This window comes from Puma concolor, chromosome E3 (genome assembly GCF_028749965.1).
Source record: "Puma concolor isolate L17-30 chromosome E3, mPumCon1.1.hap2, whole genome shotgun sequence".
NCBI classification, from domain to species: Eukaryota; Metazoa; Chordata; class Mammalia; order Carnivora; family Felidae; genus Puma; species Puma concolor.
In genome coordinates, this window is record NC_141682.1 from 10,863,180 (window position 1) to 10,888,891 (window position 25,712).

At 46.6% G+C, this 25,712-nt stretch overlaps 1 protein-coding gene across 2 annotated transcripts; it reads left to right on the plus strand.

The window, feature by feature from the left end:
* Positions 1–864: 864 nt before the first annotated feature.
* On the plus strand, positions 865–24,093 carry EIF4H (eukaryotic translation initiation factor 4H). Of its 2 annotated transcripts, XM_086692116.1 has the most exons (7): positions 865–1,018; positions 15,401–15,588; positions 17,252–17,316; positions 17,400–17,496; positions 17,829–17,888; positions 21,664–21,801; positions 22,078–24,093. In XM_086692116.1, the coding sequence occupies exons 1-7, from the start codon at positions 960–962 to the stop codon at positions 22,215–22,217; spliced, it is 747 nt and encodes a 248-aa protein (XP_086548242.1). In that variant the 5' UTR covers positions 865–959; the 3' UTR covers positions 22,218–24,093. The 2 variants fall into 2 exon arrangements, with proteins under 2 accessions (XP_086548242.1, XP_086548243.1); XM_086692117.1 differs by lacking the exon at positions 17,829–17,888.
* Positions 24,094–25,712: the final 1,619 nt, after the last annotated feature.

Consider the following 25,712-nt stretch of genomic DNA (forward strand, 5'->3'; position numbering starts at 1 on the left):
GTACTGGGCATACATTGCAAAAATTCTGAGGTTCTTTTAAATTGCGTCTGAGAAACTACCACCGTCATTAATTCTCATTACATATCCAAGCTTTGCTTGAGCTAGATGAAATTCAAGTCCGGGTTGAATTCTTTCCCAGCGCAATGACCTCTGCAAAAGCGAGATGCGCCGACTCTTGCTAGTTCAACAACCTACACTCTAATCTCAACACCCCTGCCCTCCGCCAATACCGAAGCCCCGAGTAGACAGACCCCAGAAGTCAGGATTCCTAGCTGCACTCCCATCGCCTCGCACGCTCGGATCCTGACCCCCAATCTCACCCCTTCAGGGCCCTTCGTTCCAGTGCATTCTCAGCCAGTGCCCAGCTCGGGAGGGGGGGGGGGGATCCTCCCTGGAGGAGGTGGCCCTTACTTTGGTGTGGACGGGCGACCCCTTGGCCGAGAAGAGGGTGTCGGAGTAGGGCCAAGTGGGGCAGGCCTCCGAGGGGGGGGCGGGGGGGGTGCTGCCAGGTCTGGAGTACGAAAAGCTAAGCGACAGCAGGCAGTCCAGCCGGCCGGGCGCAGGGTCCCGGACCAGCCCGCGGAGAGGGCGTCAGAGCGCGCGGAGCAAGCCACCCCAGCTTCCCGAAGGGAGGGCCCGGCCTGCGCGCACGGGCTGGGCGGGGCGGGGGACAGCCGCCGGCTGCGGTGAAGCCCGGGGGCCAGCACACAATGGGCGGGGGCGCAAGGCCGGGCGCCCAGCCAACGCGCCGCAGCACCACGTGGGCCGCAGAGCGCGCCGGGCCAGGAGCTGCCCGTCGGCCCAGGCCGGGCGCGGCGCGGCGTACGTGCGCGCGCGCGCGCGTGCGTGCGATTTGCGATCAGGCGGCGCGGCGGACAGCCCCGGCGGCGGGGCGGGGGGAGTTATATTGCGGGGTCCTTCCTCGCTCACCCTGGTTCCTCTCGGAGCGGAGACGGCAAATGGCGGACTTCGATACCTACGACGATCGGGCCTACAGCAGCTTCGGCGGCGGCAGAGGGTGAGGCTGGCGGGCGCGGGCCCCCGCCGGGCGCGGGGGGCGGGCGGAGTCAGGGGCCCCGGGGCGGCGGCCTTCCCGCGCTCACCCGGGGCGGCGGGCGGTAGGGGGCCCGGCTCGGCCCGCGGAGGCCTGGGAGAGGAGCCTGGAGGGCCGGGGCCTAGAAATGGCGCGCTCGGGGAGGGGGGCGGCGGCAGTTAGTTTCCCCCACGTCTTGCTCGCGGCGCAGATTCGTCCCTGTGTCTCCCGCCGCCGCCGCCGACGTGTCGTCTTTCCAGTGCCTTGGCCGCAAGGCCAGGCCGCAGCGGCACTGAGTGCCTTGGAGGACGAGCTCCCGCTTCCAGCCCCATCCCCCAGTACGGCAGGGCCAGCGCGGGGCTCTGCTGCAGCGCGGGGTGGGAGCCGTAGCCTGCCCCGCTCGGGTCTCTGTCCAGGTCCCGGCCTGCTGTTCTCTGCTTGCGCTGCAGGCGCTCTGGCCCGCTTCGCCAGGAGGCCAGCCGACTGGGTAAGGTCGGGAGGGCGAGAGGGGGGATTCCCTTCCCTGATGTGTGAGGCAGGGATTTGGCGGCTAGAGCCCGGGAGTGGTCCGATTCACGCCGGTGGAGGGGGAGACCAAGCAAAAGAAAATACATAATAGCATTTTTAATTTTTCTGTGTCCTGGGTCAGTGTCTTATTAGCAGGTGCTACGTGCTTGCTGGCAGAAAATTTTATTTCTCCCTAGTTTCTCCTTCTGACCTGGAGAAGGAATCGCAGTTAGCCTCGTTCTCACTCTGGTCGTTTACAGACTGTATACAATTGAGACACCCTCTTTGAAAGAGAAATACTTCACTAGTGAATAAGAAACTTAGCGTATTTAATTTCGGGAATCCGCGCTGGATTTTTTTCTTTTTTCTTTTTTTTTTTGTTCCCTCATGCAGAATTTAGAAGACTATAAACATCTTGCTATTTGTCAAGGACACACTTGGCCTTTGTGTACTTTTACAGAAAGGATTACTTTCCCAGGATAACACCACAATAGTACCTACTGAGCTGTCCAGTCTCCTGGGTTTCAATCCCAAAAGTATCATTGTTTGGTGAAGAATGATCTTTTAATACCTTGGTTTGGGACTGGCTCAAACAAAGGCTTGTTTTGGTTAGGGAGTGTACCTAATATTACTCATGACACTAGAATATGGAAGTTGGGGAAGGTGGAACCACCTGTTCTTTCAAAGAATATTTTATTTGCTAATAAAAAAGAAATGGATGTTGGATGACATGTGAAACTGTTGCCTTTGGGGTAGGTTCGTAGACATCAAATTTGCTTTTAAAGTCATCTTGAAATTTAATAACTGGGATTTTTTTTTCTTTAGTTTCAAGAAACATTAAAAGTGCCCAGGAAAACTCTTACACAGAGTGGTTTGATTTAAGGCAGATCCAAGGAGTTTTCGTTGGTTCGGGACTAGAATAAGTTAGTCATATTATCCTGAATCTGGGATTTGGTGTTTGGTTATTGGGGGTTTTTTTTGTGGGTTCCCCCCCCCGCCTTTCGACAGATTTGCTAGCTGCTCTGGTGACTTGAGGTGTTTGAGTCAGACTTTTAGTGGATGTCGCATTTAAGTACACGGGAAATGCCACTCAGTTCCTAAAAGCAGTCCTAAAAACGCATTGATGAATTTGTGTGCTCGTTTAGACAGGGTCCGGAGTGAGTCCAGAAACTTTACAAAGGACCAGACATGTAGCAGTGAGGTCTGGGCCAAAGCTTTCCTATTCCAGAGTCAATGTTACTTTAATTTCATCAGCTCTGGAGTTCACCAGTTTCTGGTTCCTCAGAAATTCAGCAAGATGGTAGAGGCTCGTGGGTAACCTTCCGTGATAATTTGTACTGTTACTTGAACCATGTTTCACATCGATGTCTCAGTGCTGTTTGCTTATGTTCACGTACAGTGCTTAGGCATTGTAGAAGATTGTCACTCCGGGAAAGCCAGTTTTGCATTGCTTTGTTTGGTGCTTTTGTACCAAGGGACCCTTCCCTTTGGTCTAAAGCGCCTTAGCGAGTAAGAGGTCTCAACTGTAAACCACTTGGGTCACAGGTGAAAGGAATAGCAGGTGTGAAATGCAGTCATAACCTAAAAGCTTGGTTTTAATAATTACACATTCCCTGTAATTGTCTTCTGTGTTGTATGTAATATCCAGTGCTGTTGTCAGGAAGCGGTGTTAAGCGGTTATTTTCTCAACCCATTGAGAATGTCCCCGGCGGCCAGTGACAGAGCCTGGAACTGCATTGTTGCCCCCAAAAGCAAAGCAAATCACAATTCCAAATTACCAAGAGTTGATTGTACTAGGTCTTGAGTGTATTTTGTTCTGTAGGTTGCTAAATTTTCTTTCCTGGGTTTTAATTTTATTGGCCATTGGCAATAAAGTGGAGAGTAATAGGCTTTTACATTTCTAACTATAACGTGCTTTTGCGTGCTCCAGCCTAAAAACATCAATTCTGGGAATTAGATTGGAACTTGGAGGTAGCAAGAATCGAGATTGCTGAAAATGGAACCTACTAAAACTACACCTTTAAGTATTCTTCTTTTTTTTAATCTAGATTTTTATTTCTCTATTTTTAAATTTTTATTTAAATCCAAGTTAGTTAACATATAGTATAATTACGGTTTCAGGAGTAGAATTTAGTGATTCATCCCTTACATACAACACCCAGTGCTCATCCCAACAAGAGCCCTCCTTAGTGCCCATCACCCAGTTAACCCATCCTCCCCCCACCCAGCACCTCTCCAGCAACCCTCAGTTTGTTCTCTGCATTTAAGAGTCTCTTACGGTTTGCCTTCCTCTCTGTTTTTATCTTATTTTTCCTTCCCCTCCCCTATGTTCATCTGTTTTGTTTCTTGAATTCTACTAAGTATTCTTTATCAAGTTCCAGTTAGGGGGGACTGGAATTCTAATTTTTTTTTTTTTAAGACAGAGTGTGCAAGCAGCGGGGAGGGGGACAGAAGGAGAGAGACAGAGAGACAGAGAGAGAATCAGAGAATCCAAACCAGACTCCACACATGGAGCCTGACCCGACACAGGGGCTTGTTCCCACTACCCTGGGTTCACAAACCGAGCTGACATCAATAGATGTCATTTGGACAGGGAGCCAACCAAGTGCCCCTCTAAGCATGTTTTAAGACTAATAAGAGGAAAGAAAGCAGGGCATAAACAGTGGTAGCTATTTGCACTGGTCATGGTAGGATCTGTAGAAGTATTAAAAAAGGTTATCTTAAAATCCTGTTTGCCTACCAAATGCCAGGTGGCCTGGGGTTATCGTCCTCCTCTCCACTCCCCAGCCTCCCAACTGCTGGATTCCAAATCATTATCTTCTATGAAAATCGTTACCACAGATGCTTGACTTGGTTTCACCAACAGTCTCTAACACAGTTTGAGGAAAAGCCCCAGCTTTGGAATCAGGCAGACAGGGCTTAAGGGTCATCTGAGCCTTGAGCCATGTGTTAGCTGTGTGCTCTGGAACAAGTTCTTTAGCTCTCTGAGCCTCAGTTTCCCCCATGTAAGGTAAAAACTCCTCTGTAGAGCTATTTATTGGGAATATTAAGTGAGCTGTCCAAAGCAAGCAGCACAGTGTCTGGTACACTTAATCATATTTCCCTTGCATCAGTAAGAGTGGGAAAAGTTCTGTTGAATTAACGAGTGAGTTTTTACTTTCCTGGCTCTATTTCTAAAGCCAAGAGAAATCTATTCTATAGGCATAAAGCATTTTATGAAGACTGCTATATTGTAAATGAGTGGTAACTAATTTTTTCTTGTAGATTATTGGTTTGTTACAAAATTTATATTTGAAATATTTATTGCAAATGCTTCTGAGATTTCTAAAGACTGACTTGGTATATTGTTAAAATGTATATTTCTATTTGAAGTTAACCTTTAGTGTTCTGGGAGGATGTCCCACTAAGTCAAGTAGTCTTCCCAGAAACTTGAAACATGTAAACACAGTGTTGGGGCAGTATCAGTCCTAGATTAGACTCCCATCTTCCAGTTTCCAGCTTCCCCTAGAAGTAGAAGAGAGGGTTGGACAGGACAGCATGCCATGCCCCTGCCTTTCATTTGTACATCTGGTTAGACCTGCACACGAAATAAGTGTAATTGCTTGATTTTGATAGAACTTAAGCTGTAATACCTACATTGTGTTTTTTAATTGAATGTCCTTGGTTCTTTGACATTTTCCCCATGTTGTGATTTCTAAAATTGGGGGGTGGGGGGCTGCCTGGGTGGCTCAGTCCGTTGAGGGTCTGACTGTTGATTTTAGCTCAGGTCAAGATCTTGTGGTTAGTGAGTTTGAGCCTGGCATCAGGCTCTTTGCAGACGGTCAGAGCCTGCTTGGGATATTCATTCTCTCTCTCTCCCCCCCCCCCCCCCATCTCTTTGCCCTGTGCACATGCTCTCTCTCTATATATAAATAAATAAACTTAAAAAAAAAAAGTGTTCTTGATGGGGCCTTCTGGATGTGCTCCAGTATGTTGATACTACGTTGAAAAGATACTACGTTGAAAACCTGGCACCTCCAGTTAAGTCTTGTATTCAGTGTAGGGTAGATGGAGACTATCTCTCCCCTGTTCTGCACACTATTCTTCTGTAATTAATCAGCTGCGTTTTTGGAGCCCTTTGAGTGTTTGGTTTAATAGAAGATAATTGGTTTCTCCTACATACCTGCCTCTGTATTCACTCTTGAGATAGGATGCTTTGGTTGACATACATGAAGAAAATCCAGCCTTACACAGGTAAGCAGCTGGAAAAAGTAGTATTTTAATAGCCCTTTCAGATAATTGTGGGTATTTTTTTTTCTGCTCCTATACCAAAACTGGACAAGTGGCAGTTTCTGCAAAAGTTAGTTGCAGTGTGGAATCTGAAACTTTATCTAGTAAACTTTTCATACTATTCTTTAAAGTCTATTGATCATTTTATATTTCAAAGGGATTTTTTTACCTGCTCATGATCTTGTAACATGAGGCATTGGTTATCTGGAAAAGATCAGTTCATTGAGTTATGCAGATCTTCCCAGTGTTAGTACATTTTATTATACAGTACCAAATGATGTTTATTTATGCCACAGTTGATCTTATGAGAAAAATTTCAGAGATTGTGAGACTTTCAAACTTATGTTGATGAATACGAGTTTTCTAAAACTTTATTTTTTGCTTGAAAAGCCCGCATTTTATCACTGGCAACAGATACTGTTCATTTTCCTTAAAGGACAGGCTCACTTCATTTTCAGGAAAACGAATAGTCATAGTTTGATAATTCTTCAGGGAAAAATGGTGTTCCATGAAAAGCGTAGCTAGCTCAGCTTGTAAACTTGCATGAATGCTTTTCCTGGAGAAAACCATCACATTTCTATAAGCCGCAAAAATGCTTTGCCCCCATTTCAAAACATAGGGTATTAAAAAGTGGGTCAAGATTTAGTAAAATTAATCACTTTTACTGCCTTATCACGGACATTGTGTTTTGAAGCTCGTAGGCTCCTTTCTCTGCAAATACTCCATGATGAAGCATGAGTAATAGTGTAGATTGGTGCCCCAGCCTTGATTTACTGTGGGGTCAGTTGCAAGATCAGTGCAGGTCTCAAGTAGCAGCTAGTAAGGCGCTGGGGGACTGTTAAATGAAGGGTGTGGTCCTGGAAGGCACAGTTAGGACCACAGGAAGTACATGTTAGTGTTTACAGAGGCCACCTGAGAATATTAAAGGATTGCTCCTTGAGCTTAATTTTCTGTTCATGGAGGAAGGTCAGTGTGGTTTAAATTAGGCCAGAATTTACCAGTTGCTCATTTTATGTAACACTTAAACACCAATCTAAACTTTTTCAGGGGTGCCTGGGTGGCTCAGTTGGTTGAGTGTCGCGGTCTTGATTTCTGTCCTGCATGGTTTCAGGACTTTGAGCCCCACGTTGGGCTCTGTGCTAATGGCACAGAGCCTGCTTGGGATTCTGCCTCTCTGCCCACATCCCCCGCGCCCACCCCTGGGCTCTGTCTCTCTCAAAATGAATAAACTTAGAAAAATAAACCTGAACACTTTCACATGTGAACAGAAGTGGAAACCAGTGTATCAAACCCATGTAACCATTCCCTGGTTTCATTTGTTTCAGGGTGTGTGTGTGTGTGTGTGTGTGGTAAAATGTATCCATAAAATTTACCACTTTGACCATTTCTAAGTGGCACTGGTGTTCGCAGTGATACTCAGAAACTGCCCATTGAGCAACTCTTCATTTCCATTCATTTAGCTTTATAAACCTTTTTGCTGTTCCTGTTTTCATCAGTCTCCCCCATTGTGGGGAGGGGATAGAATTTTTTTATTTTTTGGGGAGAGAGCGTGATGCGATTGGGGGAGAGGGGCAGAGTGGGAGGTGGGCAGAGAGAATATCTTAAGCAGGCTCCACAGCCAGCACGGAGCCCTACACAGACTCGATCCACAACGGGGTGGGGATCATGACCTGAGCCAAGATCAGGAGTCAGACATTCAACCTACTGAGCCATCCAGGCGTCCTGGGATAGAATATTTTAAAGCCAGTCAGCCTTCCTGTCTCTCTGTCTGAAAATACTTTTAAAACTTGAGTACATGCATGTTGCTAACTGATTAGGGGTTTCTTTTTAACCAGTTTTTCTGTTACCCAGTTCGTGTTCGGTTTTGTGCAGTTGTCTCAAAGATTACTTCATATAGTTGGCCTATTTGAATCTGCAAAAGATTTGATTACAAAAAATCTAAAGTACAAATAAAGGTAGAATTCAATACTAATCCACCTCATGTACCTGTTACCCACTCTTTAAAGTGACACCTTTTATTTCATCTGTACCTCTTCCCTTCACTTTCCTCACAAGCTTTTGGATTATTTTATTTTATTTACCTTTCTTAAGAAAGTTTTTTTTTGTTTTTTTGTTTGTTTGTTTGTTTGTCTTTTGTTTTTTGTTTTTGAGAGAGAGGGGGAGACACAGAATCTGAAGCAGGCTCCAGGCTCTGAGCTGTCAGCACAGAGCCCAACGCGGGGCTTGAACTCAGGAACTGTGAGATCATGACCTGAGCCGACTGAGCCACCCAGGCGCCCCACCTGGAGTATTTTAAAGCACATCTTAGATGTCTCATTTCATCTAGAAGTACTTCAGTATGAGTTTCAAAGGCACAGACTTTTAAAAATATAATCATGATACTACCACATCTGAAACTTCCCAGGAAGTTTTTTTTTGTTTTTTTTTTTAATGTTTATTTACTTTGAGAGAGTGTGAACCAGGGAGGGGCAGAGAGAGAGGGAGACACAGAATCCAATTGGGCGGGGGGGTGGGGGGCAGAGGTGGGGGTTCTGAGCTATCAGCACGGAGCCCAGCATGGAGACGCGGGGCTTGAACTCATGAACTGAGATCATGACCTGAGCTGAAGTCTGATGCTCAACCCACTGAGCCACCCAGGTGCCCCCCCTCCCCCCATAAGTATTTTGATTTCTCCAATTAGCTCATAAATTTTGATGTACAACTGATTTGTTTGAATCAGGACCAAAGTTTGCCCATGGCATTTGGTCATTGTGCCCACCGAATCTCCTGATGGGGCACCTGGGTGCTCGATTGAGTGTCCCAGCTCTTGATTTCAGCTCAGGTCATGGTCCCAGGATTGAGCCCTACAGTGGGCTCCGTGCTGAGTATAGAGCCTGCTTAACATTCCCTCTCTCTCTCCCTCCCCCTCCTTTGCCTAATTCTTGTAACTATCATGTGTAGGGCAACTAGAGGTTAAAATAAATTTGATATTAGCAGAAACACTTATTAATAAATGTTAATAGGTATGCATCTTAGTACATATCTGTCTTTTAGTACAAGTAACAGATTTTTATGATTTTTCAAGTATTTTTAATTTTATTAAGGTATAATTAATATGTGGTGTTAGTGTGATATTCACAGTTTTTCGGATAGTAAATGGAGAAGAACTGTTAGTTTTGTATGCCTTTGAATTCTAGCTTTTATCTGGTGGTCTATCTGGCATTTTATTGTTCTCTAAATAACTGAAACATAAGCTATTTGTAGATCATAAAATTGAACATCACACGAAAATGTGAAGTTTTCTTTAAAGTGAAGTGGATCTGGGGCACCTGGATGGCTCAGTTGGCTAAGCGTCCGACTTCGGCTCAGGTCACCATCTCGCAGTTGGTGAGTTCGAGCCCCGCATCGGGCTCTGTGCTGACAGCTCGGAGCCTGGAGCTTGTTTTGGATTCTGTGTCTCCCTCTCTCTGCCCCTCCACCGCTTGTGCTCTGTCTTGCTCTGTCTCTCAAAAATAAATAAATGTTAAGAAAAAAGTTAAAAAAATAATAAAATGAATTGAAGCTGATAGTATGTAGAATGTCAAATCTCAAATAATCACCCTAAATTAGAAAAAGCTCTCCTGGGCCACCTGGGTGGCAGTAGGTTGAGCGTCTTACTCTTTTTTTTTTTTTTTTTTTTTTTTAAGTTTATTCGTTTTGAGAGAGAGAACATGTGAGCCGTGCAGGGACAGAGAGAGAATCCCAAGCGGGCTCTGCTCTGTCAGTGTGGACCTGCACATGGAGCTCAAACCCATGAGCTGTAAGATCACAACCTGAGCAGAAACCAAGTCAGACGCTCAACAGACTGAGCCACCCCGGCGCCCCGAGCATCCTAATCTTGATTTTCAGCTCAAGTCACGGTCCCAGGTTTTGGGATTCTGTCTCCCTCTGCCCTGCACGCGTGCTCTCTCTCTTCTCTAAAATCAAAAAAATAAAATAAATAGGGAAAAGAACTCTTGGCCTATAAAGTTCAAAACTAATCCATAGAAATGGTTTACATCATAGCTTCAAGACAGATGTTTTTTGTGGCAGTATTCTCTGAGGACCGATAAACAGCTTGAGATTTTTATTTTATTTCCTCTGAAAAATCTGGAACTTTGGATTGAATAATGTTTTGCACCATATGAAGCTACTATATTAATAATCCGTTTATTTGCTTTCATTAATGTGTGGGAGTCCAAAATTTTAGTACATTGGGATAAATGCCTTTTTCCTAGTAAGAAACATTCTTCAGAAAGACTGTGAACCAGAAGTCCCCCTTGTGCTCCCTGTTCTGGAACAAGGCTTTCAGACTGCCTGTTCTTTCCTGTTGGTAGATGATGAGATCAACTTAGAGGTCCTGACAAGCATTTTTAAAGATGAAATAGAGAATAGTGTATGTTATACTGTGAGTTTGTACTGTTGAGAAGCTTTTTGTTACTTGTATAGCTACTATGCAGGCAGGTATATATGTGTGCACGTTTTTAGTCACGGCGTAAAGATGTTTCTCTTGCTGTTGGTCGTAGCCAGAAATTTTTTTGAAAAACATTTAAGTACCTAATTAGAGATGTCATCTAAATTACATGTAATCCTCTCTTATATTTTAATTTTTTTTCCCAAATAAGAATACCCAGGGGCGCCCGGGTGGCTCAGTCAGTTAAGCGACTCTTGATTTCAGTTCAGGTCATGATCTCACAGTTGATGAGTTCGAGCCCTGCCTGAGTAGGACTCCATACTGACAGCACAGAGCCCGCCTGGGACTCCCTCTCTCTCCGTCTTTCTCTGCCCCCTCCCCACTGACCTGTCTCTCCCCCACCCCACCCCTCCCTCTCTCAAAATAAATAAGTAAAAATTTTTTTTTTTAATTTTTTTTTCAACATTTATTTATTTTTGGGACAGAGACAAAGCATGAACGGGGGAGGGGCAGAGAGAGAGGGAGACACAGAATCCGAAACAGGCTCCAGGCTCTGAGCCATCAGCCCAGAGCCCGACGCGGGGCTCGAACTCACGGACCGCGAGATCGTGACCTGGCTGAAGTCGGACGCTTAACCGACTGCGCCACCCAGGCGCCCCAATAAGTAAAATTTTTAAAGAATATTCATGTTAGTGGAAGAAGTTATTTGTGATCCTGGAGGCGTTGCTAGGCCTGTGTCTTCATTCCTTCCACCCCTGCTGAGTACCAGAGACCGTAATAGTTCTGGAGACAGAATTCCTGCCTTAGAACTACTTTGCGTTTCCCTGCAAGGGTTTTTTAATCCTGCAGATGGGATTGAATTATGAAGATAACCATTCACAGCAGAAAAGAGCTCTTTGAGAAAGGGTTCATTGAAGAGTTCATCATTGATCCCAGGGTTGATCAGAAACATCCACAGGCTCTCTTGCCCATCCTTCAGTAATGCCAGTTATCAAGATGAAGGGGTTTAATTGTGAATGCTGATTGAAGGCCTTGGAGACTGCATACATTTAGGAGAGGGAGATCTACTTGGAAATGAAATGCTTTTAATCCAAGTTGTCTGGGGCTAGTTTTTAAAAACCTCAATTACAACTAAAATGTAATAGGGCGCTGGATGGGCTCCTGGAACAGAAAAAGGACCTGAGGTAGAAACTAAGGAAATCTGAATAAACTGAGCTTTAGTAAAGTGTCGATATTGGTTCAGTGATTTTAATTAGTGTATTTTGGTAATGTAAGATGTTAGTAGTAGGTAAGATAAAACTGAAATGAGGGCCTGGCTTTTGAGAGCTCAACCTTTTTTTGGTTATTTTCTAGAAACCAAATGGGTTGCACATCATAACCATGACTTTTTTTTTTTTTTTTTTTTTTTAAAGCATGTTCAGTGGACTTTGTTGTTTCCTTGTATTTTAATCTTACAAAGGCGATCTTTTTGGGGATATTTATACAGGATCCAGCATGGTGTCATGCGTGAAACAGTGTAATATATGCTAGTATGTATTTCTGGGTGGAATGTGAGAGACCTAAAAGACCAGAGTTGTTGATCAGCCCTAAGGATACTGTGTCCCTAACCTAGACTTAATAGGAGAACATGTAATGTTGCAAATACCCCAGAGAGGTTAATACTCTGTACTTGGGTATCTTGGCTTCCCTCTTGATTTTTCAAGAGGAACAGCAACAGTGATTAAATTATGGTGTGGCTTCTGATGGCCTCTGGGAAGTCTTTATAAAACCCTTTCCTAGAAAAGAGCTTAGCGTGCATCCCTCCTTTTTTCTTATCCCTCATACTTGGAAAGTAAGCCTGGAGCACTTTTCTCTTGAATCTACTTCTGATCCCAGCCCTAATACTCTATTGTCTTATCTGTTTCTTACAGTCAACCCTCCCTCCAGGCTCCTTGCCTCCCACAGGCTTCTTCACAGCAAACCAGCTTGTTAGGTCAGCGTTTCCCTGTGTGCTGTGGGAACGCAAGGGTCCCGGTTCCTGTTGTTCACCCCTGCAGACCCTGCTCCCTGTGGCTGTCTCCCAGATTGCCTGCAGTCTTTGATTTCTCCTTTCTAGATGCCGGGACCCTGTCAGTTGGATTATCGGCTCCTTGAGGGCAGGGACTGGGCCTTAGGTTTGTGCCCTCTGTACCTCATAGACATGATTTCAGTAAAGAAAAGTGATTTTTCTGTAAAGGATTTTGTTCATGCTTGGAGTTGAAATTTGGATTTCCCAAGTTAACCGAGGTTGTAATTTATTACTTTGAAACTTGCATATGTTGGGGCGCCTGGGTGGTTCACTTGGTTAAGTATCTGACTCTAGATTTTGGCTCAGGTCATGATCTCACGGTTTGTGAGTTCAAGCCCCCACCTCAGGCTCTGCACTGGCAGTGTGGACCCTGCTTGTGATTCTCTCCGCCTCTCCCCTGCTCTCTGTCTCAAACTTTAAAACTTGAATATGTTATTTTAAAAAGCAGTGGACTGTCCCTAAGGGATAGCAGAAGCAGTAATGAGCCGGAAGGATCGATGCTGAGTGGAGGGGGTGCAATACAGCCTGGGGGATTGCAGCGCAGACCTTCAGGTGTCTGTTCTGAATGGGGGGCCGGCCTGCTCTTTGGCTCATCTGTTCTGTATCCACGGCAGCCTGTCCACCCGCTTCTGCACAGCAGTGTAGCCTGGAGCGTGCTTAGTCTTCCTGTAATGCTTTGGATTGTTACTAAACTTTTATAAAGCAATCAGGATTTATGAGTTGTTTTATGGTCGGTTTTAAACTTTGTAAAAGAAAGATTTGAGACACTTACGAAGTCACAGACGAGGAAACTGAGAGAGACAGAGGTCATTTGGAAGAGGTTCTACACCAAGCTGAGAAAGGTGTCAAATGAGTCTTCTCTGCCTGTGTTGTTTTTAACCTGTTTTAGAAAGTGCTTTTGAGTAACACAGCTTTAGACAATAGTCTCTTGTAAACTTCAGTTACTGTCAAAAGGTATCATGGGAGTTTTCGCTCAGAATTTGCCGACATTTGGGGGTTTTTTTTATTCGGTGGGTTGCTGACTGGACGTATCCTTTTATTACATGCATATGCACTCTCTGGGGTTTGTCCCCTCGCCGTGGTCTCAAGTTGCTGGCACACTGGAGACTTCCACTCTTCTCGCTTTGTAACCGTCGGAGACAGTAAATTTGAAGGCAAATTACAGGCAGTCCAGCTGCCCTGTCCTGTAAGACATGCTGAAGTCCCATAGAACTATGTCACATAGGGTAGTATGCAGGGTGACTGTGGTGATTCTTGGGAAAATCTGGAATAGTAAGCCGCTGGCAGTTTTGTGAGGCTCTGGTGAAATAAGCAGGTTAATGGGCTGGGTTGGTTGTTTCCACATGTCTAGCTCTTAAAATACTGCTTGCTTGAAACAGGATTCTGCCATCTTCCCCAAAGCCAGAAACTGCTTCTTATCCTGCGGCTTTCTTCTTCATGCCCCTGCCATCTGATTAACAGTACCTACCCTCCTTCCCTTGGTCCTTATCCAGGCTCACCTGGCTGCCTGAACTCAGAGCCCTGACTCCACCTTCTGGGCCCTGCATAAGTTCTGTAAATGTTCCATGTGTCCTTTGAGCAAGCCTTCCTTCCTCCATTTTCCCGAGTCATCAGACATACACCTGCTGAATTTACCAGCTCTCCATTCTCCCCTTCACCTTAAGGTTTTAAAAAATCGTTGTGGCTTTTCACCTTCTGTATATACGTACATATACACACAAACATGCAGGCAGTGTGTGCCAATGTAGTTGTTTGTGTCTTACACGTGCCGCTCACCTTGAGCTGCTTGAGGGCAAAGGACTGTTTCCACCTGACGTTTAGTAACAGATGATTTTCAAGTTATTAATTGTAATTCATCGTGTGCTTTGATAGTTTTTCAAAAGTTTGCATCTATTGTATCTTATATAGTCGGTATTCAGTCTCAGAGTATCTCGTTGAAAGTATTTTAGGGCTTCGGGTTATTGAGGTAATAACAGTGGTATTGCAGGGGCACCTGGGTGGCTCAGTCGGTTAAGCATCTGACTTCGGCTCAGGTCATGATCTTGGGGTTCATGAGTTCAAGCCTCACATCGGGCTCTCTGCTGTTAGTGCAGAGCCTCCTTTGGATCCTCTGCCCCTCCCTGGTTCGTTTCCTCTTTCTTGCTCTCTCTCTCTCTCTCTCTCTCTCTCTCAAAAATAAATAAACTTTAAAAAAAAAACCAAAAAGTGGCGTTGTGAAGGGTATTGAAGCGCAAAAACAAGTCATTTACTCACCTTGGTGGGGTGGGGGGAGTGAGAGCAGGTGGGATGCAGTTCACTTGAAAACAAAATGTAGAATTTCCTATTGGGAAGTAGCAGAATTTTGAGTTACTAAGCTTAATTCTAGCCATCTAAGAATTACATCGTGATTTTGTTCTTCTGCTAAGAAAATGTCATAAAGGATGATACTTATCTCAAGAAAGATGGCGGATTTCTTTCATGTTATCCCTAGCAAAAACCAAGTTACTTTCCGTGACTTGTATTGATGCTTCCCCTGCGAAAAGGATGGCTTTGAGCAGATCTGTGTTGTGAGGCAACTCCTTTAAGAGAGGAGTTTTAAGGGGCACCTGGGGTGTCTCGTTGCTTGAGCGTCTGTCTTTGGCTCGGGTCATGATCTCACGGTTCCTGAGTTCAGCCCCACATCGAGCTCTTGCTGCCATCGCAGAGCCTGCTTCGGATCCTCTGTCCGCCTTTCTCTCTGCCCTTCCCCAGCTTGTGTTATCCATAATCTGACAGCAGCAGGGAGCAGGTGTGTTACGAATGGGTTAAACTTGGAGCAGCTTTGGAAATCTTCCTGTGAACACAGTGTGATAAGTCTGGACGGTCCATCTCTGCGTGTGTTAGCTGCCAGGTGTGAGGGAGGGTGTTTGCTAAGGTTTTAGGACATGAGCATTTCGCAGATACTGAGTCTAAGTAAGTAGGAAATAACGTTTCTGTCACCAAACGATAGGTACCCTTTCCATAAGTGGTATTTTGGGATACTCTCGATAATTTCAAGATGCTGTTGTACAATCAAGTGGAGTCATTCACATGACTGGTACGGCTGAGCGGAAGACATTACCCTTGTCCCCGCCCTGGGACAAGTAGACTTGAATCCTGTCTGTTTCCCCTCCAGGTCCCGCGGCAGTGCCGGTGGCCATGGTTCCCGTAGCCAGAAGGAGCTGCCCACAGAGCCCCCCTACACAGCATATGTAGGAAACCTACCTTTTAATACAGTTCAGGGCGACATAGACGCTATCTTCAAGGATCTCAGCATACGGAGTGTACGGCTAGTCAGAGACAAAGACACAGACAAATTTAAAGGTGAGTTTGGGGGAGTCCGTACTGTATATTCTCGTAGAGGGAGGGTCTGAACCAAAATGGTGGGGAACCAGAGGGCTTTAATTGTGGAAGTGTTTATCCAAGTAGCTGAAACCCGCATAGCCCTTTAACCCATGAGGCTTTCGGTTCTACTTGGGGGAAAATGTGTTACACGTGATCTTATTTGTAGAAATGTGCAATATATGCCCGAGTAAATGTGCTGTTTGCCTGACTGGCAGTCCTGTCTGCCAGTAAAGGAGTTCCCCGGGAGAGAGATGAACAGACAGAACAGAGGACTTTGCCGGTGCATCTCCCCTTCACCGATGCATGGCTTTCTTCTTTGTCGTTTTCCTGTGATCTAAAGTATTTGTACAGAATTCAGAAGAGAACCTCACAAATATCATCACTGTATCTTTGTGATTTGGGAGCGTGTCTGGGAGAGGGTTGGCTCAAATTTTGGGTAAAGTTTGTGTCTGTAGATTAGTCTCTTCAAGGCACGTGAGCCGGGAAGCAGGAAGAGTCACGAGAGCATCATCATCTAGCTCTCCGGAGTCCCTGAAGGGAAACGTGCTCTCTGTTTAGGGCATGGCGCGAGGTACAAGGGCATGCGGTTCACGTTATTTATCCAGAAGAACATCCAAGGAGAAGTACTAGCTGTGCGAGAAGCAGAGGTTTTGCTCATCCGAGCAGTTCTGTGTATAGGTGGCGCTTTTACCGTTTTGGAAGTGTTCTTGGCTTTAGAACCGGAAGCCTTGTTAATAACGAGTGCTCTAACAACAGAAGTAAACGTACCTGTTCAGCCTGTGAAAGTCAGGCCCACCCAGTGTGCCTCCTAGATGCGCTAGGAATTCGGGCTTCTGGGGGAGGGGAGGAACGGGTGGTCAAGGCCAGCCTTCAGGCTGAGTCAGTAGCAGCAGGTTTTCGTTTCTACATCAGACGGAGGGTCATCCCTCCGCAGCTGTGAGGTGTGAGATGGGTGACCGGGCTCTTGTGACCTCTTTGAGCACAGGAGGTGGTTTCCACAAGTACTCTAGACCATTGTGAATCCATTTAGGGGGGCTGGCAGGGGGACTCTTCCAGCCAAGCGGTACCTTCTTGTTGTAAGTAGTTGGTGGGGAAATGGTGAACAGGAAGAGTTTGGACCCAAGCCTTCAGAGCACTTGTAGTCTGGTGGGCCTTGAAGGTGAGGTGTAATCACACGGGACGGGGCCACTCGGGGTGCGGTGGGAGGGTGTGGTGTGGTACAGGGTGCAGTGTGAGCAAAGTGGGGCAAGGGGTGTGCCGAGTGCAGACTGAGACTCCAGGCTGCGAGGAGGAAGGGGCGTGGAAACTGTTGGAGGTTGAGGGAGAAGCTAAAGTCATTCAGAAGTCAGCTCTTCAGTGGCCCAGGAAAGGCTCTAATGTCATGGTTAAAACTTCTAAAAAGAAAGCGTTATAAAAACAGCTGCCGTTTCAATACCTGGTGGGCACTTTCTGGTAGAGTATAATTGAGAGGGAGGAATACCAGTCAAGTATTTTGTTTGCCGAAAAGTAAAATCTCTCTTTTGGGCTCTGCTAGCCTGCTGTCACTTAGATGCAACAAAAGTGGGGAAATGGGAGAGACGGGGATCCCACTGTGTCTTAACCCAGAATTCCTTGAGGAAATTGGGATTTGTTTCTCTTACAGGTTTCTGCTATGTAGAATTTGATGAGGTGGATTCCCTTAAGGAAGCCTTGACATATGATGGTGCAGTAAGTATCTTCAGTTTTTCTGTGTTGTGTCAGCAGCTGAGATGTTTTTCTTGCCTATACTTACACTGTTTTCCCCTTATCAGCTGTTGGGTGATCGGTCGCTTCGTGTGGACATTGCAGAAGGCAGAAAACAGGATAAAGGTGGCTTTGGCTTCAGGAAAGGTGGACCAGATGACAGAGGTGATTGGTTCTTCTAAAACTGAACATAACACTTACTGTATGCCCACTGGTTACAACTGTTGAAGGCTACTAGAATTATCTTGCCGGTCTGATAGGCTTTTGTGAGCTTTTAAAAACGTGGAAAAATCTTAGAATGGATGGTGCTTCCACAAGCCTGGGTTTTGTTTTTGTTTTGTTTTTTTGTTTTTTGTTTTTTTCCTATTGGCAACAAAAACTCTTACAATTCTTTTGAACTTCTCATCACATGAGTGATTCTTCCCAAAGAATTTTGCCATGTGTGTGCAGCAGGGTAATGGTACGACCTCACCTTTATCTTTTTTGTGTGTCCTCAGGAATGGGTGGCTCTCGAGAATCTAGAGGTGGATGGGATTCCCGGGATGACTTCAATTCCGGTATCAGTATTTAAAGTATCACCACTTAACCTTTTTCAATGGCCTTGCTGCTGTTGTACGTTTATTGTGGACGTAGCCCACCTGGCCGGACTACTCCTTTAGTTCATTCCGCAAGTGAAACTTTCCTGAAAGATGCCCAGGCATGCAGTAAGCCTCTGTTAGAACCTAAATGTTCGGTGTAGGACTTGAGAGGTTCCACACTGTGGGCGAGTTAGACCAACTCACCTCCTTTTGTTACGATGCCTCAGCCTATAGTTCCCATCTGGCCTTTGTCTAAGGAATCCCCTTGGCTGCTCTGTGTAAATAGAAGCACTGTTACTTCTACAAAGTGGGGGGGGTTTTGGAAGCTTACAGAAAGCCTCGTAACCGTGGTTCTTGGTGGCTCCTTCTTCCATGGTTAAAGTCGTGGTGACCAGTTTGTTTTTTTGAAGGGCATGGAACTCCTATCTCTTCTTGGTGGACACGATCTGCTCTGTTCCTTTTCTTAACTTACCAAGGCAGACCACCAGGTGCCTCCTTGTCTCCCCTTAAGAGGTCGGTTTGCATGTCGGGCCTCTGCTTTGAAGGGTGGATCATCTCTTTACTTTCTTTTTGTTTTTTTGTTTTTTTAACAAAAATAAATTGTATATGTGATCAAAACGTCAGTTGTAACAGGTAAAAAATGAGGAAGTAGTCTGTTTTCTATAAACTCTGCACTCTCCACTGTATGTGAGGATAACATCAGTGCCCCACCCAACCACCCTGTCACCCTCCCCCATCAAACAAAATTCGGCATATAGTGTTTGGTAAGTATGGGAAGAACTGGCACAAGCTGTTGAAGACCAAAATTTTTACGAGTGCGTTTCCAGTGCTACTTTGGCTAAACAGGTGACCGCTTATATCTGTTGAATTACTTAATCCTAAAAATCCTGTAGCCAATCAGAAATGAGCTTATTCATAAAAGTACAGTATGATCCAGTAAACCTGTAATTTTATGTATAAGCTAGTCTCTGATTGAAACACGCAGCAAATGTCTTCTCAAAGTCAATCTGAGTGCAGCCGTTAGTGGCCTGATGAGTGGTGGCCTGGGACCGGCCGGTTTTGAATTCACTGGGAGTGTAGGAATAGCACTTGAGTGTGTAGGCTCTGGAATTGTGGCAGTTACCTAAGGAACTGTTGCCCTCGCTGGGACTTTTACTCTCTGAAGCAGAGAGCACAGCCAGAGAAACTCCCTCGCCACCCACCGGGTTCAGCATAAACTGCAGGGTCTGGAGGTGTCTGAATCCAGAAGTGCCCGCATGGTGGAGTGATGCTTGTGTCCGTTATTTGTGAACGTAGATCTTTTTTGCTCTTCAAAATGATGCTGTTTTTTAAATGACATACACTGTTGTAAAAAGATTCGAGCAATACCAAAAAATAGAAGAAAGCAGAGTCCCACCCCCAGAGGTAGCCAAGTACATTAAAGTAAAAAAAAAAACAAAAAAACTTGGAAGGTTCTTGTGAACGGTGTGCCTCCTAAAAATCTGTCCCCAAACTTCATTAAAAGATACTTGGTAATGTCAGACCTTGCGTTTCCCTCGTAATCTTCGCCTGCTCCTGTCGTAAGAGATTTTGAAATGAGGTGGTCACTGGCTGTGGATGCGTGCTGTTTCTGTTGTTTTGGGTTTTTTCCCTTCTGTCCTACTTGGGTGCATCCGGACTAAGTAGCAGTCGTGCTTACCTGCCTTGTCAGTGCGGGTGTGAGCTGATTTCTGCTACACTGGTCGCAAAATTTATTCTCCTAGGGGAGTAGCTTTTGTACTCCCACGGAAAGGTCCGCTTCACAGTTGATTGGGGGAGATGTCAGTCAGAGGTTTGAATCTCAGTTAAGCTTGTTGAATAAACAGCGTAAGCTCTGGTTTAAAAGATTCTATAAAGAACCTTCTACCTGACTGTATACATCCCAATATGTTTTCCCCAAATCAGTGCTCCTATTGGTCTGAATCTTTTAGGGGGGGATTGTTTTAATTACTTGTTTGGTTAAAATTGGTACTGTCCAACTCAGTTTCTGAGCTGGGTTTCAGATAACTTGATCGCTTTCCAAATTCCTTGGCCACCCTTAACAGAAAAATACCACCCTTGCAAACAGTTGAGTCTTCATATTCAGGGGAGTTAAGTTTAGAATCACTGAGAACCCCAGATGAGCAGACACCGAACCATTGTTCCCAGGGGAAACGACAGGGTCCGATTCCTGTGAGCTTCTGGTCCCAATATTTTGTCGAGTGATCAGTACGTACCTTGTTGCGTGTATTTCTGTTTAAAGACCCCTAATGTCACCTGTACTGTTGATTTGTTTAACAAGGAGCTCCTGGCCAGCAGCACCAGAACTCTGCTCGAATGGAGCTTATCTAACGTGTTTTCTCCCGTGAGGCACGGGACTGCCTTCTTGCACTTAGGAATGCTAGACGACTCTTCAGCTCTATGTGCGGGGCCACTTTAAACAGTGAAATTGCCAAAGAAAAGCCCAAAAGAGCAAAAACCTGGCACCGAATAGTTTGAAAAGACACTTGTTTATGGTCTGAGCTGAAACAAGAAGGCAGAGTGTTGCTTTGTTGGACCTCAGCCGAGAGACACGCATGTTGGGCGACTCAGATTTCCACTGCTCTGTGCATGTCTGGAAGAGCAGAAGGGCCAAAAGATTTAATTTCAGGGTTACATACAAAGGCTAGTGAGTCGACAAACGGGCAGATACGAAATCTACGGATGATGCGGATGGACCATATATAGAATATTCCTCAGGCTCAGGATCCTTCTGGAAGATAGATGTTCCTCCAGAGCTTTGAGCAGTGGCACCGTCCTTCGAGTAAAAGTGGTCCCCTTTGGGGGCTGAGGGGGGGGGCGGACTGGTTTGTTTAATTACAATATTATTTCTTAAATTTTTACCGGAAGCTCACTCTCCCTTCAGTAGGCAGTACTGTTAAAAGGCTAGTCAGCTTAAACCCCCTCTAGATGAAAGTCCTTCCATGAAATACAGAACTGAAGAAAACTTACGGTTCTCAAAGCCTGTGGAGAAAACTGTCTTCTCTACAGACGGATGAGAGTCGGAACACTCCTGACCGTTGTCGTGACAGTTACTTTGCTGAGGGTTCCAGCAGATACCCGCAGGGATGGGGAGGAAACCTCTCCTCCCCCTCGCAGCCCCCGGAGGTGGCGCAGGTTGGGAGCGAGGTGCTCTGCTCCTCTGCGAGCCCCGCTCTGCGAAGGGGGTGAGCCTTGCCGGGTAACTGCCTTGTTGACCACACGGGTGCCGAGCTTTTAGAGTGCTGCACACCCGCCACACAACAGACAAGACAAGCGGGGCGCGTCACCCAGAGGTGGCCTCGTATTTTTATTCTGTCTTCGTGTCTGGGCTTTTCTTGGGTGTCGCATTCTAAATTGTAACTTTCACATTTCAGGTTTATCTTTTTAATAATCAGAGGCTTTATATTAGAAGACACAATAAGATGGGCTTTGAGGATTTTTGTTTGTCATGAGCCTTATTTTATAGTCTTAGGTAGGGGGTGGGGTTTCCGCCACTTTTCCTGCAAGATGAGGTTTGTTTAAACAGCTCGCTTTATTTTTCTTTCGTAAGAAGTGTAACGTCTGTTAGCATTGAGATTACCCAGCACATTCTCATTTGGACCCCATGCACTCTTTTGCAAAAACTTCCGATGTTGGACAAACTAAAGAATTCAAATTGAACAGTCCACGCCAGCTGCACAGTCAGCTTTTGAGACGGTAGCTTAAAAAGTAATCCGGTGTCCTCTTCCTCCTTCAGGCTTCAGGGATGACTTCTTAGGAGGCAGGGGAGGGAGTCGCCCAGGTGACCGGCGAACAGGCCCCCCAATGGGGAGTCGGTTCAGAGATGGCCCTCCCCTTCGAGGGTCCAATATGGACTTCAGAGAACCAACAGAAGGTACGGTGATGCTTTGTGGGTGGAGGTTGTCTTGCCCCGGTGCGCTGGCTGTTCCCCCCACACACACGCCTTCTCGTGCCACGGACGGTGGCTTCTGTGGCCCGCCCCTTAAGTCTTCAGTAGCAAGTTGGCCTTTGTCAGAGCGTCTGGGGATGGGATGGGTCTTCAGGGCTGGCCTGATGGTTAGAAAATGGGCTGGCCTCAGTCGGATCATTCCACCCGGGCGGGGAATGTGGGGTCCTTTTCTCATAAACCACGTTGGTTTCTCTCCCGCAGAGGAAAGAGCACAGAGGCCACGGCTCCAGCTGAAGCCTCGAACAGTTGCCACGCCCCTCAATCAAGTAGCCAATCCCAACTCTGCCATCTTCGGGGGAGCCAGGCCCAGAGAGGAAGTCGTTAACAAGGAGCAAGAATGAGCTCGCGGTTGGGAGGGAATGGGGTGTGGGGGAGTCACAGCAAGACCACAGCCTGGCTAGCCCCCTGGACCAGCGGTCCTGCAGTCACCATTCCTGCGCCTGACCTTTGTCCTCCTTTCTTACAGCGGAAACACAGAGCTTGTGAGTGCATGTCAGCAGTTAACAAGTGGTTTTTAGTACATTCTTGGCTTTGCTGAACCTATCTAGTGCCTGTTTTGTGCTTTTTTTTTTTTTTTCTTTCTTTCTCTGCCAGTCCTTCCCCCATTTTCCTTCTGTCCTTTTTCCTTCTTGCTCCTTGTTTCCTTCCAGTACTTGAGTCTCTCTCGAGGGACAGAGGCAGCCACCCGTGGGCGTTCTTAGGATGGAGGTGCTGCTCCATTTTTCTCCCCCTGCTTTCTCGTTTTACTTTGGACACTCTGGCCACACCCGGTTGGTCCTTTCATTTTTCTCAGTGCTTCTCTTCTGACCTGCATGTGGAGTTCTGTATTGCTGTGGCTTCCAAGGGAAGGAAAAAGACAAAACAAAACAAAAAACAGAAAGAAGTCACAAATTGGGTAGCATCTTGTTTTTATTCAGCTGTGGTCAACAGAGAGAATTTGAGGCACCTTGTTTTCAAAACAAGGATGAAATATCTGTTGATCCTTGCAGATTCCTCCCTGTCCCTATTTATAAGCAGCCCTGTCTCTGTCACTCCCTCCCCGAATGGATCATTCGAGCCGGAGGCTCTCCTTTCAAAGGTGGAATCTGAGGGAAGAGGGTGGTAGGGTGAGTCGGTGAGCAGCTCAGCGGACGGGCCAGGGGCCGAGCGCACCTCCGAGCGCACGCTAGGATGGCTGGGTCAGCACGTCGTGCAAGCTCGTCCCCTCCTCCCCGGCGGAGGTGGAGGCTCCCGTGGGTGGCTGGGTGCGCCGAGCCTCCATCCGGTCTCCCGTCTGGGCAGGGCGCTCCGGGGGGACCCACGGGCAGTGGTGGCCGAGCCGCGCCTGGGCCGTGCTCCCCGTGCGGACGCGGACTCTCCTCAGACCCCGTCGTGTGTGTGTCCCTGTCTCTCCCTTGTGTTTACCTGTGTCTGCTCCTCGCGTAAGTAGCAGTGGGATACTGCGCTTCCCGCCCTCCCTGACTTTTATAATGAAAATGGGCCTAAAATCTGGCACTTTACTGTTGGACTTGATGAATTGAGGGTTTTACTCTGCAGGGCTGTCAAGAGCCTTCAGAGAGCTGGTAGGTGGCTGTAAGTCCCCAGGTCTCCTCTTTGGGGCACAGTTGCCTATCCCCACAGGCTGTGTTTGGCACGTACCCAGGGCCAGGGGGGCTGGGCCGTAGCTTCTGAGCTAAACGCCCGTGTGTGTGAGCAACCTGGGTTTTTCAGCAGCGAGTCCCAGACCGTCCCTTTGGGAGCAGTTTGGGGGCCGCCAGCAGCTAGAGCCCAGGGAAGAGACCTGCCATTTGGGGGTGGGGGGGGAGGTGAGAGGTCGTTCTCTAGCTGGCGTCCTTGGCTTCTCTCACTGGGTCTCGGTCCCGGGGTCTCAGCAACTACAGAACTCTCTCTCCTTTCCTTCCTTCACCTGCCGCCTCTGCTTCCGAAATAAGAACCATTTGTGTAACACCAATACTTAACTTAAGAAAGACATGCATTATGTGGTTGTAATCAAACCTGATGCTTTCAGATGACCTACTTACATCTTCAATGTGGAAAAGATTAAGAACAAAACAAATTCATCTAAACTTCTGGGCAATCAATCCCAGTTGACTTTTAAATGTAAGAATGGAATTCCAAACACTTAACACATTCAGCTATATGACAGAAAGTAAATCTATGGATATGGTATTTTGTGAATGATCTTTTAAATAAAAGAAAACCTTACGTAATATTTAATGCTCGCCTTTATTTTTGACTTCTTTCTAGCTGCTCTTAACGAGAAGTTCACACCCTTATTAAATTGGGGAAGCGGTGTCCGAATCCGGTAGAATGTACTGTGACCACAGGAGAGAAGCATCTTGCTCTTGGAAGTTACAGGGTTAGCGAAAGCAGTTTAAAAGCTAGTGATGATTAGAAATAGGACGCCCAGGTTTTCCTACCGCCCCCCCCCCCCCTTTCCTCTCATTTCCTAAAAATGGCAATTTTCTGAACAGAGGCCTTGCATGCAGTGTGGCCTTAGTTTTTGATTGGGTAAAGGGACTTTCTTCCTGAAAATGGAAGAAATCAGGTGTTTGTACAATGTGTGCATGCTTTTAATAGCTGCTGATTTTGGGGGGCACCTGGGTAGCTCCGTCGGTTAAGCATCTGACTTCAGCTCAGGTCATGATCTTGTGGTTTGCGAGTTCGAGTCGCACATCAGGCTCTCTACTGTCTGCATGAAGCCCGCTTCGGATCCTGCGTCTCCCTCCCTCTCCCCCTCCCCCACATTTGTGCGTGCACGTGCTCGCTCTATCTCTGAAATAAACATTAAGAAAAATAATAACTGCTTATTTTTAGCAGAAGTTCTAGATGCTCTTTGTGGCCGTGGCGGGTGCTACTTCGTGGCAAGCAGATCCTGTATTTTTGGGAGCCGCTGCTGTGTGGTTTTGTGACCCAGGGGACGCAGCGCAGAGCTGGGCCCTGTGTCGAGTGGGGGGTGGGGAGACCTGGCCAGCAGGGAGGGTGGAGGAGGGCCGGGCACGTGCAGAATTTGCTTACTGTGAGGTGAGCCTTGACTGCAGCTTACTAACCTTCAGGGGGAGGGCAGGGCGGGTGGACACTGTTCTGGTTCCTGGACGCGTGGCTGTCACTTGGACTGCTCCCCGGCCAAGACTGGAGGAGAGGACGCGGCACTTGCCTGTGTTTTCTTTAAGGGGTAAGGTCCCTGCGACTGGACGCTCTGTGCCCCACGTGGAGTTGGACTGGTGGCCAGGCTTGAAACCCCACTCGATAAGGCTTCTTATAGTGTTGTTGTTTGAGAGAGAGAGAGAGAGAGAGAAGGGTGCAAGTGAGCAAGGAGCAGAGAGAGAGGGAGAGAGAAAGGAATGGGGCTCACCCGACTTGGGGCTTGAGTTTACGAACCATGAGATCGTGACCTGAACTGAGATCAGATGCTTTACTGAGCCACCCAGGCGCCCTCGATGAAGCTTCTTTCCAAAGGTCCCTTGGATCCCATCTTCAAAAGGCCTGTGGAGCGCTCAGACCCTCGAAGGGGGTCATCTGGGTCTCCAGAGGTTTCCCTGGAGCTTTCTCCCTGCTTCCCTCGAGATGTCACTGTGACTTTGTGGGCGTTTCTCTTGACAGGCACCTGTTCCTTGGCCTGTAGTATTTGTGTAATACTAAGTATTACCGAAAACGTTTTAGTATCTGTCTCCTCTCAGTAACTGAATTAAGAGAGGAAGGCACATCTTTCCCCAAGTAAGCACCTAAATAAAAGTTTATACCAACTATGAATGTTCTGGAAATAGGTTTAGTGTAGACAGACAGTTGATCCCTGGTTTCTCTCTCTGCATTTTTCCCCCCTACTTATTCTTGAA